The sequence below is a fragment of the Gopherus evgoodei genome, unplaced genomic scaffold (genome assembly GCF_007399415.2).
Source record: "Gopherus evgoodei ecotype Sinaloan lineage unplaced genomic scaffold, rGopEvg1_v1.p scaffold_143_arrow_ctg1, whole genome shotgun sequence".
Classification (NCBI taxonomy): domain Eukaryota; kingdom Metazoa; phylum Chordata; order Testudines; family Testudinidae; genus Gopherus; species Gopherus evgoodei.
In genome coordinates, this window is record NW_022059806.1 from 28403 (window position 1) to 46803 (window position 18401).

The following is an 18401-nucleotide window of genomic DNA, read 5'->3' on the forward strand; positions in this document are numbered from 1 at the left end:
GCCTCCCATTACCCCAGGGGCTAGTGAGGGAGCTAGCACCAGTTCAGGCTTCAATGCTGGGGTTTCCAAAGGGATTCACGCTCTCAACTCCCACATCGGCTTGCAGTGAGAGTTGTGGTCACAACCCTGAGGGACTTTGGGAGACCAGCAGCCAGAATATCACTGGGGTGAAATATAAACAGCACCTTCTGCCTGTGTAGGGGGAGGGGTTTAGGGGATGTGAGTTATGTCCTGAGCTCTGGATGCAGGATCTAGTAGTGCCAGCAGGGGGCTGGGAGCCAGGACTGCTGGGTTCTATCCCCAGCTGTGGGAGGGGAGTGGGGACTAGTGGTTAGAGCATGGGGGAAAGGAGTCAGGAATTACCATGGGCAGGTCGTTTCTCCTCTCTGTGTCCCAGCTGTCATCTCTGCCATCTTCGTTGGGCTCATGAATTTGAGACCGGAAGGACCCTGATTTGAGCAAACATGGCAGGTCTGTCCCCTGCCGTGATTTCACCAATGAGTCTTTCTCCCAGGGAGCCAGAGACCTTCAGATTTGCTCATGGGACCCAGAGACCCAAATAATCATAATGGGACCCAGGAATCCCAATCCCAATCCCAATCCCGGGATGTGTTGGAAAACCTCAGCCATTATTCCTGATGCCCCATGATATGAGGATCGTGCCCCTTCCATCAGGGAAGCCAGTGCTCTATTTCCCACCCCAATGATCCTCGGGCCCTTCCCAAACAGCCCCTCGGCTTTGTTCCCCTGAGGCAGAGGTACTTATTTATCAGCTGGTGCCTCCTGAGTATTGGCTCATTCCAGCCCTCAACGTTGCTTCCTGCCCCCAACCAGGTGGCAGCAACTGTAATCAACACCCACTGAAGGTGTCTCTCCTTCTGCCTTCCCTGGAGGACCTCTACATAGCGCAGAACGCCACCATCAGTTGTTTGGTGAGCGGCATGTAGACCCCAGCAGCCTGGAGGAGTCCTGGAACCGGGGTAGCGGGGGACCATTGGCCGTGGTCTCCAGGGATCCGGTGCTGCAGGAAGATGGTACCTACAGTGCAACCAGCATCCTTCGGGTGTGCGTGGAGGAGTGGCAGGCGGGGGAGTAGTTCACCTGCACCATGAAACACCAAGACTTCCCATCGGCCATTGTCAAGACCATCCTCAAGATTCAAGGTTAGAACTCAGCCTTTCCCCTGTAGGGGGCACTTGCCCCAATCTTCCTGGCTCAGGGTGTAGGGAATGGGACATGGATCCTTTTGTCTCTAGGGGTCACCAGCTCTGATCCGGTTTCAGGTCAGTGAGACTGGGTGTTACACATTTGTGTGTGGGATGAAATGTGCAAATTAATGAGAGAGAAAGGGATGGAGAGTCAGGACTCCTGGGTTCTTTTTCCAGCTCTGGGGGCAGAGTGTGTGTGTGTGGGTCTAGTGGGTTATAGCAGGGGGATTGTGTCAGGGTTGGCAGCCAGGACTCCTGGTTCTCATCCCTCACCAATAACCCTTTGGTGTTTCCTCATGGCAGAGATGTCTTTCCGGGCCCCTTCTGTCTACGTCTCCCCTCCTCACGCTGAGGAACTGTCTCTCTGGGCATCAGCCACCATCACCTGCCTGGCCTCCGGGTTCCGGCCCAGAGACATCTTGGTGACATGGACCCAGCAGGACCGGCCCGTGCCCCAGGAAGCCTACACCAATGTTAGCCCCGCGCAGGAGGCTGGGAAGGAGGAGCGCTACTTCATCTACAGCCAGCTCAATGTCTTGGCGTCCGAACGGGAGCGGGGGGACACCTACGCCTGTGTGGTGGGGCACGAGGGTCTGCCCATGACCTTCATCCACCGGAGCGTGGACAAAGCCCCCGATAAACCCACCGCTGTCAATGTCTCTGTGATCCTGTCCGACACCAACGTCACTTGCTACTGAGGATCAGAGCCCTGCGAGCTCCTCACTTCGTATCTGGGGTGGCCACGGAGCCTCGTGGGGTCTGGGATTCCTCTGAGCCTGTGTGTAAAGCTTTGGGAGCTCTGGTGTACGGAGCGTGGCTGTGTGTTGAATATGCCCAAATAAAATGCACCATGCTGGAGCTTGTTTTCAATGGGATGTCTTCTTCAAGCAGGGACCATCTCTATGTCTTATCCACCAGCCCAGCCTCCCTCCTGCGTCATCTATATCCATTCACCAGCCTTCTTTCTGACGTATCTCTTACTGTCCATCCACTCTCCTTTTCTTATACATTCTCTAGATCTATTCATCAAAGCTTCCTTCTGCAGGATCTATCCATCCATTCTATCCTCTGCTGTACTTGTGTCTGTTTCCCCCTCTTTACTAGCTGTCCATTTTCCTGCCCACTTGCAAATCTCTCTCTCTGCACTGTGTCTGTTTATCCATATTTCGGTTGGCAATATCTGAGTTTGCCTGTTCTCCCTTTTGCAATCCTGTCCATCCATCCAACATCTGCAGTGTCATCTGTCTATATTAGCTTCTACAACATCCATCCATCCTCATGCAGTGTCATGAGTCTAGCTGACCATCCCTGTCCACAGAGAGGCTGGGAGGGGATATTTTGGCACAAAAGGATTATATCCGGGATGCTCAGAGGGGTGAGATGCCCAACTCCCCTTGGAATTATGAATTTATTTCAGTGGCAACTAACTGCCTAAGAGTCCTTTAAAGACCCCAGCCCAAGTGGCTTGTCTCTGGTCACACTGCAGGTCAGTGGGAGAGATGGGAATAGAGCCCTGATTTCCCATCTCCAAGACTTGCATCTTAACCATCGCATCTGTCTAGCAATGTAGCCCTGGCTGCTATGGCGTCAGAACCACTAGCAGATGCGTCCTCACCTGACCACATAAGATGCAGAGGCAGAGCCCCCAGGAATCTGATGTTATGTCTGCAGGGAGATAGGCATCAGGGTGAGACTGAGTTAGGATCTTTCATTGCCACGAGCTCCGTCCCCATCGTCCCTGGATGTGTGACCAGGGTTGTGGTGACCAGGGAAAGTGATTTCACTTCTGAGTACGGCACTGGGGAGACTGACACTGGAATACAGCATCCGGTTCTGGGGTGAACGTGCAGCAGTGGTCAGAAGCAGTAACGACATGTTGGGAATCATTAGGAAAGGGACAGATAATAAGACAGCAAATACCACATTGCCTCTGTATAAATCCACGGCACGCCCACACCTTGACTGCTGCGCACAGTTCTGGTCACCCCATCGCCAAAGAGATAGAACAGAAATAGAGAAGGTTCAGAGAAGGGCAACAGAAATGATCAGGGCTATGGAACAGCTTCCATATGAGAAGAGAATAAAGCGGCTGGGACTGTTCATCTAGGGAGACAACTAGGGGGATTTTACAGAAGTCGGTATACTCATGACTCGTGTGACAAAAGGAAGTGTTATTTACTCCTTCACATAACACAAGAACCATGGTTCACCGAATGAAATTAAATGGCCACAGGTTTACAGCAATCACACAACAGAGTCAAGCTGTGGAACTTGTTGACTAAGGATGTTGTGAAGTCCAGAAGCATAACTGGGTTCAAAAAAGAATTTGATAAATTCGTGGAGAATAGGTCCATCAATGACTATTAGCCAAGCAGGTCATTGATGCAACCTTATGTTCTTGGTGTCCCTAAGCCTCTTATGGTCAGATGCTGGGACTGTATGACAGTGGATTAATCATTTGACCATTGTCCCATTCTGGCCATTCCATCTGATGCATCTGGTATCTGCCACTGTTGGAAGACAGGATACTGGAGTAGCTGGACAATTGGTCCCATGCACTGTGGCCATTCTCTTGTTCAATATTCAAAAAGAAGGTTGAAAAATTGGAGAGGGTGCAAAAGAGAGCTAGAAAAATGATTAGAGGGCTGGAGAAAATACCTTCCAGTGAGAGATAGGAGAAGCTGAATCAGCTGAGCTTATGAAAGAGACATTCAAGAGTTGGCTTCAATGATATGTATAAGTACCTGCATGGAGAGTGACTGGGGTCCCTGGGGGGCCATGCTGAGATCACACAATCGGGGCAAATTGCAAAGAATGGGGCAGCCAATCCCCCCAGACTGGTGGTTATCCTGATAAATTCATCAGACTAGAAACAAAACAGCTTCTAAAATACCTTACTGGTTACCCAGAAGACAGAAATACAGCTTCCTTAGAGTAACCCAGCCTTGAGCTCCCACCCAGACAGGATGAGGATTACTGAAAATCTTGTTCATCATATAAAAGTTCTGTCAGTCCCAAAGGATTGGAGACATTACCCACCAGGTCAATGAGTATTTCAGATCTTACCCAAACAGTCAATTCTTATGAAGTAAGTTACAATTTATTAGAAAAGATAAGAGTGAGAGAGTGAGTACTGGTTAAAAGACACATACATAAAGGTAGGACTTGAGTTCTTAGGTCAGTTTCATAGCAGAGGTGGTTGGCTTCAGAGTTGCAAAGAGTCCCTTGAACGAGTTTTTCAGGTTATAGTCCAGGGTTTCTCAAACAGGGGTTGCTGCTTGTGTGGGGAAAGCCCCTGGTGGGCCGGGCCAGTGTGTTTACTTGCCCCGTCCACAGGTCCGGCCCATTGCGGCTCCCGCCGGGCACGGATTGCTGCTCCGGGCCAACGGGAGCTGCTGGAAGTGGCAGTCAGTAAGTCCCTTGGCCCATGCCGCTTCCCACAGCCCCCATTGGGCTGGAGCAGCGATCCGTGGCCAGTGGGAGCCGCGATTGGCCGGACCTGCAGATGGGACAGGTAAACACACCATCCTGGCCTGGCCCGCTGGGGGCTTTCTGTACACAAGCAGCGACCTCTGTTTGAGAAACCCTGTTATAGTCCAATGTCTTTGGTGGCAATTCGGCGGGAATCCTCTGGATGGCCCTGGCTATCACAGCTCTGGGGAAATGCTTTGGGCAACTTCTTAACTTCTGCTGGGCTTATGAGCATCATCACTAATGAGCGAGTTTCCCATCAAGATTGACTCAGCAGTGATCAATGAATGAGAATCAAGAGTCTATTATCAATTCCAATCATTTATCACTGAGAAATCAATAATCAGGGATTGGCTATTTCTGGTCAGTACCTAGTGATCTGTAATTAATGCTGAGTAGCCATTAATCTGCAATTGATTATCAATAATCAATTCTCACAGATCAGTAATGAATGTTAATCAAGGATCAAGCATCAACCATTAATAAGCTACTAGTAATTATTAACTGACCATAATCATTTATCCATAATCAGCAATGAATGATCAATGACCAAAAAGGAATGATCACTAATTAAGAAGCCAGAACAAATGTTCAAGGACCAATGAGCGTCAATCACTAACCACTCAGCCATGATCACTAAGGATCTGTAGTGGGGCCCAGATGCAAAAAGGGCCATAGCAGCCTGTGAAGCCGGTTCTGTGGTGGGGACATGGTGCTGGGACCTGGAACCAGAAGCAGAATCGGCTTAGACAGACGTGTCTCCCCAGGGAGTTGGTGTGCGGCACCCGCTGGGCAGTGGCCATTCCCTGAGGCAGTTTGACAAGGCCGGTGTCTCTGTCTGGAATTTGAGCTCCAGCTCAACGCAGAGACTCTGGCAGGATGCAGGCGTGACTGGACCAGGTCCATGGCCCAGGCTACACAGCAGGACAGGCTAGATGGTCCCAAAGGACCCTTCTGGCCTTGCTCTTCCAGCGTAGGATGCTGCCCATGAGAGCAACGCCGGGTCCAACGGCACTGGCCGAACCACTCTGCTCTCTGTGTCCCACAGGTGCGGTGAGTGCCCGGCTCTGGGCTCCTAGGAGGTGTACAGCATTGCTTCATCCTCTTCATTCCCTCCCTCCATCATCAGCCCTCCCAGGCTCCTGCCCTCTCTCCAGACCCCTGGAGGGACAAAGTTCCACAGCAACTCAGAGGGCGCGACAACGGCCACTGAAGGGTCTGAACTTTGCAGAGCCCAGAGCAGGGAGGGCAGAGTCCTTCCCTGGACGTCCCCAAGGGCAGCCCATGCTGGAACTTGAACTCAGCCCCATTCCCCTCCATCCTCCAACCCCATCCCATGGCAAGGACCGGATTTCCTTGTGCACGTGTGTGTGCGCTCGTGCACACGCATCTGTGTCCCAAGTTCTGGTCAACCTGGAATCTGTCAATGGCGAAGAGTCTCATTGGCTCCTTTCTTTAACTTGCAACTTACACAGGAATTTTGAGTTTGATCCAGAATAAAATGAGTTCAAAACTGGTAGCTGCATTTCAGGATGGGTTTTGGGAGATTTTACCAAGGAGAATGTAAGCCACTGTATGTCTCAGTCCTCAGGTATCTATCTACACAACTGTCCATCCTCATACATACACATCTTTCTTTCTTTCTTTCTTTCTTTCTTTCTTTCTTTCTTTCTTTCTTTCTTTCTTTCTTTCTCATGCATGCCACCCTATCTGACCAATGGCTTTCTCTGCCCCAGAGATCTCCCCTTCCTGCCCATCCGTCCCAGCCTGTATAGGCTGAGGGACGAGGCCCCAGTTCTCTGGGTTTGTAGCTAGACCCCTATCTCCCATTGGGGCCAGTTCAGCGGGCACCAGTCATTTTATTCCCCATGCCCGGAAGCACCCCTACAGACATGACATGCCCCTCTGGAGGGCGTCAGGGGTCCCTGAAAGTCCAGGATGGAGGTTATGAATGAGATGGAGCCTGATTTGTTTATGTATTTATTTATTTATTTATTTATTTATTTATTGTCACTCAGTGCACACAATAAAAGTCACAGACACATACCACTCACAAAAATCCCAATGAAAAGCTAAATATGCAACATACAGCATGACAGACACAACTCTGGCTATGGTCCTGCCCCAGGCCGGGGGGCTGGCTGGCACAGGGGGTGGGGAAGGGACGTGGGGCCTTTCCTCTCTAGGGGCGCTGGCTCTGATCCAGCCCCAGAGCAGGGACTGTTGGGCTCAGGAGGGTGGGAAGTGGGAGAGGGGTTGTTTCCTTGCTAGGGGCGCTGGTTCCCTCCATGATACGAGTTGTCCAGTCTTAGCCAAGCTCCGAGCAGGGCAGCATCCCTAGTGGCTGAGGGCTGATTAGGCCATGTGGGGTGAGGTCCTGTCTCCCCCCCCGAGGGGTCTCCCAGGGGCACAGCGCTGGCGGGGGGCAGCTGTGGGACTCAGAGTGGTGTCACCAATGGAGCCAGAAGCCCCGAACCCTTGTCTCTGGGCAGATGGGAGGAGCAGCTTCTACACCACGCGCTGGATCACGTTCTTGTACTCGGGGCCACTCGCCTTCTTCAGCTGCACCAGGGTGGAGAAAAACCACTTCACCTGCAGTGGGGCAGAGAGAGGAAGGGTGAGAGGGGTCAGTGCTGGGGGGAGCTGCTCTGTCTGTCTGTGTCATTCCTTCCTGCTTTTCTGTCTGTGTCTCATTCATTCAGTCTCTGTCTTATTCACCCATTCTCCTTTCTCCTTCATTCTTCTCTTCTTTCTTTCCCCTCCACGCTGCCCTCTACTGTGCTAAAGGCGTTAATTCCTTCGTTCCTACCTTCGTTCTCTCTCTCACCTTGAACAGGGTCACGGTTGCGCTGTAGCACACGCTCAAGAGGAAGAGGGTGATGAAGACCGAGATGCTTGACCAGAGTCCATCCAGCTCCTCATCCTCGTCCTCGCTGCAAAACTCACCAGACACGATCACCTCTGTTGAGGAGAGAGAAAGAGACATCAGCTCGGACTCAGCCACTGTGACAGAGAGAGCTCGGACTGTGCGTCCAGTACCAACCTGCCTATCCCCTTCTCTATCCATCCTTCCATCCCTCCCCCATTCCCGCTCCAGACACATCCGGCCATCCATCCCCACACACCCCTCCACCAATCCATCCATCCCCACACACCCCTCCACCCATCCGTTTCTAGATACAACCATCCATCCATGACCACACACCTTTCCACCCATCCATTTCTAGATACAACCATCCATCTATCCCCCCACACCCCTCCATCCATCCGTCCATTCATGACCAAACACCCCTCCATCTATCCATCTCTAGATATAACCATCCATCCATCCCCACACATCCCTCCACCCATCCATCCATGACCACACACCCCTCCACACATCCATTTCTAGATACAACCATCCCTCCATCCATCTGTCCATCCATGACCACACACCCCTCCACACATCCGTTTCTAGATACAACCATCCATCCATGACCACACATCCCTCCACCCATCCATTTCTAGATACAACCATCCATCTATCCCTCCACACCCCTCCATCCATCTATGACCAAACACCCCTCCATCTATCCATCTCTAGATGTAACTATCCATCCATCCCCACAAATCACTCCACCCATCCATCCATGACCACACACCCCTCCACACATTCATTTCTAGATACAACCATCCCTCCATCCATCTGTCCATCCATGACCACACACCCCTCCATCTATCCATTTCTGGATATCATCCATCCATCCCTACACACCTCTCCACCCATCTATCTCTAGACACAACCCTCCATTCATCAAACCATCCATTACACACATCTTCATTTGCTCTTTCCCTTTGCACACCCTCTCTCTCCCTCCATTCCCACAAGAGGTGGCTCAGGATCCCTTAGAGGGTAAATTCATAGGTGTGTGTGAGGTGCCAGGATGCGACCACAACAGAGGAGCCCGCTAAAGACCAGGATGGCTGGATTTCACACTTGTACCTCTATGACACTGGTCCCAATGTACCTAAACACTCCGGAGTCACTTCTGATGGAACACAGTAACCTCTGGGGCTGTTTATTTGGGGCTCCCTTGGGTGGCACTGGGACGGTGGCATCTAGTGGCTGTTTATAGAGGTGGTCTCTCAGCCAGCACTGAGATGTGCCCCCTTTGGGGTGGCACACAGGGGCTGTTTAGATAGGGACCCTTTGCCTAAATGCCAAGCTGTAGCTGGCATGGGGTGTGCTGATCACTGTTGCATTGATGAACAGAGTCATGAGTAATTTAATGATGGGGAGGCTCATGTTTATCTCTCAGAGGAAAGATGGTGCCCCCTGTATCACAGCACCCCCTAGCATAGCAGTGGGGGCATTGAGGTCAGCTCTGACTGTGAGGGGAGATCACCCCATACTGAGCCCAATGCAGGTGTGCATGGCTTCTGGGTGATGCAGGCCTCACTCCCCAGGTAAAGAGGGCTCAGAGGATTTGGTTGGAGTTGGTAGCTGCTTCTTAGACATGGGAGAGGTATCCCCATATAAACTGACTCCCGCATACCCCACCCCTGAGTCAAACGTATCCCAGTGCCGGGGGAGGGGTCCGTGAATAACCAGACGCCATGTTCCACCCCAGAGAGGACACAACTCAGCACAGGGTGAGAGATTCTGTAACACCTGTCCCAGAGACAGCTGCATCTTAGAGCTGGCTGCGAGTGGAGGGAGAACAGGCTGCGTGGCTGCCTCTGGGTGCATGTCTGTGTCTCTCTGTGTTGTGTGTCTCTCTGTGTGTACAAACACGACAGCTCAGGTGGGAGGGTCCCTGGGTCATGCCACGTTACAGGTGTGTCCATCTGTACCAGATCTCTCTCTCTCTCTGTCTCTTTCTCAGCAACCCCCCCACTCCCTTACTGTGGGTGTGCCCCTGCGCTGCCCCAGGATAACAGCATCCGGCGAAGTGAGTATTCACCCAGGAAAGCTCACGCTCCAATATGTCTGTTAGTCTGTAAGGTGCCACAGGACTCTCTGCTGCGTTTACAGCCCTAACACTGCCGCTGCTGCTACCCACCCTTTGGCACCACGTGCTGAGCGCTGGGCTTGGCACTGGTGTGGTCAAGCCCTGCCCTCGCCCATCCAGCCTTGAGGCTGACACACACACACGGGTGCATGTGGGTGCCCTGTTGGGGCTAGGTAGGAGATGGGGCTCATGTGCGGGGCCATAGATGAGTCTGCCTCCTCTGTCCTACTCCCACGTCACCAGCCCTAGTGAGACTTTAGTGTCTGCTCCAGATAACAGCCCTACTAGTGCTGCTGCTTTGCGAGCACTGGGTGCCTGAAGTTGATCCCTGGTGTGGGGTGTTTGCTGTCTGTTGCACTATGACCCCCTCCTCAGCTACCATAGAGGGTTGGGGTGGAGGGAGACACTTTAGTTTCTCAGCTAGCTAAGGAGGTGTATGTAGGGGTCAGGGAATTTGAATTGCCCTCCCTCCACTGATTCTGTCTCAAAATTCTCCCTGCTCCTCTCTGGGGTGGGATGGGATGTGAGGTAAATGTTGACCCTGACACGGCGCCGCTCTGGGCATGCACAGGTTTGAGCCTAGAGGGCCTTGTCTCAGTGGGATCCTAGAGATTGCTTAGCCATCCATCTATCCATCCATCCTGATCCATAAACATCCATATATCCCCATATCTTCCATCCATCCCTCCTGATCTGTACCATGCATCCATCCTTCCTCATCCATAAACGTCCATCCATCCCTATATCTTCCATCCATCCTTCCTGATCTGTGCCATCCATCCATCCTTCATCATCCATAAACACCCATCCATCCCTATATCTTCCATCCATCCCTCCTGATCTGTACCATTCGTCCATCCTTCCTCATCCATAAACATTCATCCATCCCTATATCTTCCATCCATCCTTCCTGATCTGTACCATCCATCCATCCTTCCTCATCCATAAACACCCATCCATCCCTATATCTTCCATCCATCCCTCCTGATCTGTACCATCCATCCATCCTTCCTCATCCATAAACATCCATCCATCCCTGTATCTTCCATCCATCCCTCCTGATCTGTACCATCCATCTGTCCTTCCTCATCCATAAACATCCATCTAACCCTATATCTGTATCTTCCACCATCCATACGGATCTGTACCCACCCATCCAATCTTGTTTCTAACCATCCATCCAATGTGCAGTCTATTATTCAATCCATCCATCCTCATCCCTCACCGTTCACCCAGGCAAGCCCATCTATCTATCTATCTATCTATCTATCTATCTATCTATCTATCTATCTATCTATCTATCTATCTATCTATCTATCTATCTATCTATCTATCTATCTATCCTTTTCAGTATACATCCACCCCATCCCTCTATCACCATCAGTACTCATTGACTCTCATCCATCCATTGCCATCTATCCTTTCCCAAACATGCGTAGTCAGCCATTATATTTAGCCATCCTTTCATCCTCATCTCTCACTCACTCACTGTGTGTAACAACCCCTTCATCCAGGCACCTGTCCATCCCCATCGGTACCAATCCAGTGCCATATGTGACTACCAATCCACCACCGTTCATGTATACATCCATTCATCCCCATCTCCACCCATCCATCTATCACACTCCATCCATTTATTCATCCATCACTCCTTCAGAAAGTGTGCCCATCCAACATTCGCCATCCATCCATCTATACCCCCCAACACACCCCTCTATCCATCCATCCACCCTTCTGCAGATCCCCAGGGATTTTTTCTATCCCTTGACATCTATTTATCCATTGGCATTCACCCTCTTTGAACCATCCAACCATGAGTCCCTGTGTACAGTGCAGTCTTGTAGCAGGCACACTGGGTGGGACACGCAGGACACCTGGATTCTGTTTCTAGCTCTGTCATTGACATGCTCGGTAATTGTGGGCAGGACTCTCCCCCTTCTGGTACCTCTGTTCTCTTCCTCCTCTTTCTCTATTTAGGCTGTGAGAAGGACTGTCTCCTGCTGTCTGTGCTGTGCCCATCCCAACAGGGTACTGGTCTCAGTTGGGGATATAGGGGTTAATTTAATCCAAATAATGATCTCCCTATTTCTCTCTTGCTGCTTGTGATATCTCAGTGTATTTGTCCTGCCATCTGAAGTATGTATCCATTTAATCATCTCTCTGAACACCTGGCCTTCCAACTGAGATTGGCTTGAATGTGTCTGTTCCTCTGCAGTATGTCTGTAACTGTGCATCTACCCCCTTCTCCATCCCTGTTTCCATGGCGTGTATGTGCTCGTGCATGTATTCATCCTTCCTTACACGGCGTGGACCCACATATCTACCCATCCTTCCTTACACGGCATGGACCCACATATCTACCTATCCTTCCTTCCATGGCATGGACCCATATATCTACCCGTCCTTCCTTCCGTGGCATAGGCTCACATATCTATCCATCCTTCCTTTCGTGGCATGGACCTACATATCTACCCATCCTTCCTTCCGTGGCAACTACTCATATTTCCTTTCATGGCATCAACCCATGTATCTCCCCATCCATCCATGGTATATATGTATCCACCCACACAGGATCTGGGAATTGGCATCCCCAGTCTTATAGCATCTCAGTTTCTCCCAGCCTGCAACCTGGGACCTCGTCCACCTTGGGCGACTGGCAGATTTCACCCAGTCACACCACAAGAAGGCAACCTGGGTGTGAGCTCAGACTAGTTCCATTTATTCACTTGTTGTCATGCAGGGCACAGAGATTATTTACAGGAAGCTGTACTGGACAGTGTTAGCAGTGGGGCTGGGAGGAGCCTTCTTCATTTACCAGAGATTTTGCTGATGCTGCGTTGGGTGAACTTCAATGAGAGGGCTTCGTGGGTGACCATGCAGGTGTAGGTGTCCCCGCTGTTCCAGCTGGCCTTGCTGACTTTCAGCTTGCTGTAGAGGAAGAAGTTCGAGTCGCTGGCTCCATCCTTCATGGGCGGGGTGGTGATGTAGTCGATCTCCTTTTCACCTTCATGGTTCTTCATCCACTGCACCGTGATGTCCTCGGGGAAGAAGCCCCGCACCAGGCAGGTGACGCTGACAGAGTCTCCTTTGCTGCTCAGCTCTTCACTGTGGGGGTGCAGGAGGTAGACGCCCGGGGCGGAGTGCTTGCCTTCAGTGAGTGGGGATGGAGGACAGAGATGAGCCATGCACATTACTCATCTGGGGCAGATGGGGAGAAGGATGGTGTGTGTGTGTATGTGTGTGTGTGTGTGTGTGGGAGTAGGAAGATCCCCTCTCTCTTCCAGGATGGAGGGGCTGGGGACTGGGAGCTGGTATCTCTGGAGCACAATTTGAGGGTGGGGATTTGGGGATGCAAAAGGACTCAGGGGCCAGGATCCCAGGTTGTTGGGGGTTGGGGCTTCCCCATAAAGAGCATCCCTCCATGCTGGGTCCTGGGACTGAGTCTCTCCCCTTAGAGACCCTCCTCTCCTCTTACCTGGCTTCTTGGAGATCGATTTGATGAGGGGCGAGATCAGGTCCGAGTGCTCCACTTTGCAGGTGAAGGTCTCGCCGGCCTCCCAGTCGCGGGTGAAGATGGGCATGGAGCTGGAGGCGGTGAAGGTGCTGTTGAACTGCTCAGTGAGGGTCAGAGGATCAGGGATAATAGACCCTGGCTTCTCCCGGGACCAGACCACCTGGAGGCCGGAGTCGCTAGGCAGGTTGACCACCAGGCAGGTGAGCATGGGGCTCTGGGCCACGTACAGGGCGGCAGGAGATGGGGGCACCAGGAAGACCTGGATGTTGCTGGGAGATGTTGTTTCTTCTGGGGACAGGAGAGTCCAGTCAGCTGCTAGGCCTGGTCTCCCCTGCCAAGCCCATCCCAGTCTCCCCTCACTCCCTGTCCTCTACAAAGCCCATCCCAGTCTCACATGTTCCCCTCCCCCCTTCATCCCTGCCCGTGTCCCCCTTGCCTCTCCAGACAACCCGTCCCTGCTCAGCGTCACCTTCGCACTTGCGGGCGTGGGCCTGCTTTTTGCTCCCAGTGCCCGGGTGGGACACCTGGCAGGTGTACGTCTTGCCCTCCAGCCACACGTCCTGGGAGACGCTGGCATTGCTGCGGGTGCTGAAGGTGCGGCCGTCGGCGTCCTTCTTGGCAGGGACAGTGTCCCCGTGAAGTAACCCGGGCTCGCCGTTAACCAGCCATTCCACCTTCAAAGGCTCAGGGTAGAAGCCGGAGATGAAGCAGAGCAGCTGGATGGCACCTGGCTTGGTGGTGCAGGAGGAGTGGAGGACGTGCACCTCGGGGGCTTGGGGTTCAGCGGAGATTGGCTCTGGGAGAAGGGTGATGGGTTAGTTGCTGTACAGACCCCTCCTGAGTCGCCTCGCCCCTGGCTCCCTGCAGCACAGCGCCCCCTGCTGAGCCCCTGGCTCCCTGCAGCACAGAGCCCCCTGCTGAGCCCTCCCCGCTCCCTGCTGCACAGCGCCCCCTGCTGAGCCCTCCCCGCTCCCTGTAGCACAGCGCCCCCCACTGAGCCCTCCCCACTCCCTGCTGCACAGCGCCCCCTGCTGAGCCCTCCCCGCTCCCTGCTGCACAGCGCCCCCTGCTGAAGCCCCAACTCCCTGCTGCACAGCGCCCCCTGCTGAGGCCCCGGCTCCCTGCAGCACAGCGCCCCCTGCTGAGCTCTCCCTGCTCCCTGCAGCACAGCGCCCCCTGCTGAGCCCTCCCCGCTCCCTGTAGCATAGCACCCCCTGCTGAGCCCCCCGCTAAGTGCAGCATAGCACCCCCTGCTGAGCCCCCTGCTCCCTGCAGCATAGCGCCCCCTATTGAGTCCCCCGCCCTACTATCTGCACCCAACACCGTCTACCTGTCCCCATTCCCTCCCATCGCTCTGTGGTGTCTCTCTCCACCCACCCACCCCAGCGACTCCATCAGCTCACAGCACTAGCAGGCTCCCATCCTCTCTCCCTGCAGCAGTCACCAGAGCAGGGTCCTGAGACAACCCCAGCCCTTCCCACCCCCCTCCCTCCCCGGGCCGCGCCGCGCTTTCCCTACTTGGGATTTCCTTGGAGATGCTGGAGCGGGTGGGCTGGTGCTCTACGGTGCATCGATAGGTGTTAGACTCCCAGCTGCTGGCCGGGACGCTGACCTGGCTGCTGAGCGAGTAGAGGCCGCTGGAAGGTTGCAGCACGGAGGGATAGGTCCTCACGCCCGAGGAGCTGACATTTGGGCTCCATGTCACGGTGACCGGCTCGGGGAAGTAGCCTTTGGCCAGGCAGCCGAAGGTGACCTGAGAGGTGGTGACTTCGCCGGTGCAGGAGGTCAGAGGAAAGACAGATGGGGCCGTTTTGCTAGCTGCAAAGGGAGAGAGCGTGAGGCCATGAGACACAGCCCCACTGATCCCTGCCCCACTCTGTGCAGACCAGGCCCTAGCTTGACACTGGGGCCAGCACTCAATGCCGGGGAAGAGCATCTCCTAGCAAGCCCCACGCTGCTCCATTCACACAGCACAGTTTGGGGTGAGACTGTTGACAGCTGCAAGGTCTTAGTAATGTCTGTGTGTAAGTGGGCACCTGAGATAGGCTGCCCCCCATCTTCCAGGTTGTGTCACAGACTGAGCAGGATCAGGGCCCCCAGTTCTCTTGGTGCTAAATAGACCCTGTTGTACTAGCAATTTTAGCTTGGGAACGAATATTAAATGTTATATTCTCATTAGCCTTCTAGGTGGTAACAACAATGGCCACTGCTGGCTCGTAAGCATTTCTATGGCTCAAACACACGTGGTTAGATATCCTCAGAAAGACTGGGACTGTCAATTGAACCCGGGACATATGAGCCCTTTGGGTTAGAGTTCGGGTTATAATTATGCGTGGGGAGGAGGATTAAGGGTTAGCGGTTAGAGTCAGGTGCTGGGGGTAAGGGCTATAGGTTGCAAAGATGGAATTATGGGTGATGGTTTAATGGTTTGGGTCAATATTTAATGTGTTGTGATTGAATTTCTAGAAAATTTTGCAGCCATTCAAGCTTCAAATACCAACCAGTTCTGCTGCCATTTCCCAGAGGGAGTTAGTGAGACTCTTGGGTCCTACCCCAAGGGTCAGTTTGCGACAATGACTCATATTTCTGAGGCTGGGATGCTTGATACCCAACTGGAGACACAGAAACCCTAGTGCTCAGAGAGTTAAGGTGGGGAGGTTCAGGTTAGAGCTGGGGTTATGGTTAGGGGTATAATTGATTGTTAGTACTTGTATCACAGTAGTCTAGAAAACCCAGTCTAGGACCAGGTCTCATTGTGCCAGGAACTTTACAGAGAAATAACAATGAGGACTCTACTGATCCCAGGACCATTGCAGCCTGTGCAATCTAAAGTCAGAGTTTGGGGGATAAGGTTGGGACGTTGGGGTTATGGGTTGGGTTTGAAGAGAGGGTCAGAGTTGGGGGTCAGAGTTAGGGAGGAGGGCTGTGGTTAAGGATGAAGATTGGACTCTAGGGAAAGGATGAGGATTAGGGTGTTGAGGTGAAGGAATGGGTGCATCTGTCGAGGTTAAGATGCTGGGGTTAGGGTCATGGTTAGGGAGCTAGGACAGAGTTGGGGGTCTAAGTAGTTGGGTTTAAGGTTTGGTTTAGGGTCATAGTTCTGGGGTTAGGGTAAAAAACCTTCCCTCCCATCAAACTCAGTAGTCGACTGGTTATCACCATCCCTAGCTCACGACCTTTCTAGCCAGGTTCCCACTCAAGAAACCACTCGGATTCCAAGCAATTGGGTTGAAGATTTTCTGGACACTTTCCCAAACTCTGCGGGAGAAATCTCCCAAGAATTCCAGCTGCCTCACTTTCTAGATGCCCAAAGCTGAGGCGCCTTTGGGAGCACTTACCGGGGTTTGCATCTCCAGTGGGCTTTAGCCAGAGACGTCAGAGCTTGTCCCCCGGAAAGGAAGACCAACGCGTCTCCAGCTGAGTGCGCCGCAAAAACGGAGCCAGCTCAACTCAAAGGCCAAGTTGGGAAGCTGACCCCTGAGCTGTTGCCTCTGAGCTGCCAGTTACGTCCAGCCCCAGGCAGCCGAGCTCACAGCTAGCTGTGCTGTGAATCCCCCGGCCCGGCTCTCAGCATGGAGCGTGAGCGCAGAGCTGGTGGAAGGAGGCAGGGCCGGCTCAGGGAGACGCGTTCCTGCACTTGGTGAGTTCAGGGGGTTACCTCTGACAAGGGACATACCAAAGGGGAAATTTGTGCCTCAGTTTAGAAAGATTTTGTTTGCAAATATTTATTACTGGGCTAAAGAGAGGAGACAATAAAATCCCCTTAAAAGTATTCAGCTATTCCCCTGATTGTCTAGTTGCAGCCCCCCAACTCTGAGCATCCCATGTCTGCAAATGGCCCTCAGTCCTGACCCACAGCCTCTGCTAGCCAAGACCTGGGGTCCCCCCCCACTCAGCCGGTTTCCCCAATACCGATGTGCAGCCCCTGCTAGCCCAGTCCTGGCCTCCCCCACCCAGCTCTGCCAGTGCCCCCCACTCCCAAACCACAGCCCCTGCCAGCCCAGCCCTGCCCCCTCCAGCCCTGACGGAGCCCCTCACTCCCAACCTGCAGCCCCCTGATACCCACCACAGCCCTGGCTCCCCCACACCTCCCCCACAGCTCTGCTGGTGCCCCTCCCTCCCAAACTTTAGCCTCCTGCTAGCCCAGACCTGGGCTGCCCCCAACTTTGCTGATGGCCCTCACTCCTGACCCACAGCCCTCTGCTAGCCCAGCCCTTCCACCCCTCTGTCCTACTGGTGCCCCTCACTCCCGACCTGCATACCTTGCTAGCCCAGCCCTGCCCCCCCCGCTCTGCCAGTGCCCCTCAGTCCCAACCTGCAGCCCCTGCTAGCCCAGCCCTGCCCCCCCAGCCCTGCCAGTGCCCCTCACTCCCGACCCACAGCCCCTGCTAGCCCATCCCTGTCCCTCCCAGCTCTGCTGGTGCACCTCACTCTTGACCCACAGCCCTCTGCTAGCCCAGTCCTGCCCCCTCCAGCTCTGCCATTGCCCCTCACTCCCAACCTGCAGCCCTCTGCTAGCCCAGCCCTGCCTTCTCTAGCTCTGCCAGTGCCCCTCACTCCCGACCCACAGCCCTCTACTAGCCCAGCCCTGCGCATCCCTGCAGCTCTGCTGGGGCCCCTCACTTCTGACCTGCATCCCCTGCTAGCCCAGCCCTGGGCTCCCCTGCAGCCCTGCCAGTGCCCCTCACGCCTTATGTGCAGCCCCCTGCTAGCCCGGACCTGCCCTGCCCCCCGCAGCTCTGCCAGTGCCCCTCACTCCTGACCCGCAGACCTCTGCTAGCCCAGCCCTGCCCCCACCCAGCTCTGCTGGGGCTCCTCACTCCCGACCTCCTGATGTGCAGCCCCCTGCTAGTCCAGCTCTGGACCCCTTTCAAAGCTGTTATCACAGCTTATAAGTGGAGTGTGAGAAAAGCACCTCTGTTCCCCCATCTCTGCCTGGAGGCAGGGGCACAGCCTGGCCTGTGTTACCCACCTGGCCCCCCCAGCTCTAACCCACTAGACCCCACTGCCCTCCCAGAGCTGAGGAGAGAGCCCAGGAGTCCTGGCTCCCAGCCCTGTTCTCTGACCCACTTGCCCCAGCTCCCCTCCCAGAGCTGGGGAGAGAACCCAGGAGTCCTGGCTTCCAGCCCCCTGCTGTGACCCCCTAGCTTTCACTCCCCTCCCAGAGCTTGGGAGAGAACCCAGGAGTCCTGGCTTCTGACCCCCTCCCCCAATACC

The 18401-nt window shown here is 53.8% G+C and overlaps 2 gene segments (V, D, J or C); one reads left to right on the forward strand and one right to left on the reverse strand.

The window, feature by feature from the left end:
* The first annotated feature begins 379 nt into the window (after positions 1 to 379).
* On the forward strand, positions 380 to 1906 carry LOC115639880. The segment is given in 3 exon segments: positions 380 to 471; positions 835 to 1163; positions 1512 to 1906. Coding segments are annotated over 3 exon segments (731 nt in total).
* A 4832-nt stretch (positions 1907 to 6738) lies between these two features.
* LOC115639883 lies at positions 6739 to 16858 on the reverse strand. The segment is given in 7 exon segments: positions 6739 to 7271; positions 7507 to 7640; positions 12486 to 12818; positions 13146 to 13472; positions 13654 to 13980; positions 14703 to 15002; positions 16843 to 16858. Coding segments are annotated over 7 exon segments (1521 nt in total).
* Between the last annotated feature and the right edge of the window lie 1543 nt (positions 16859 to 18401).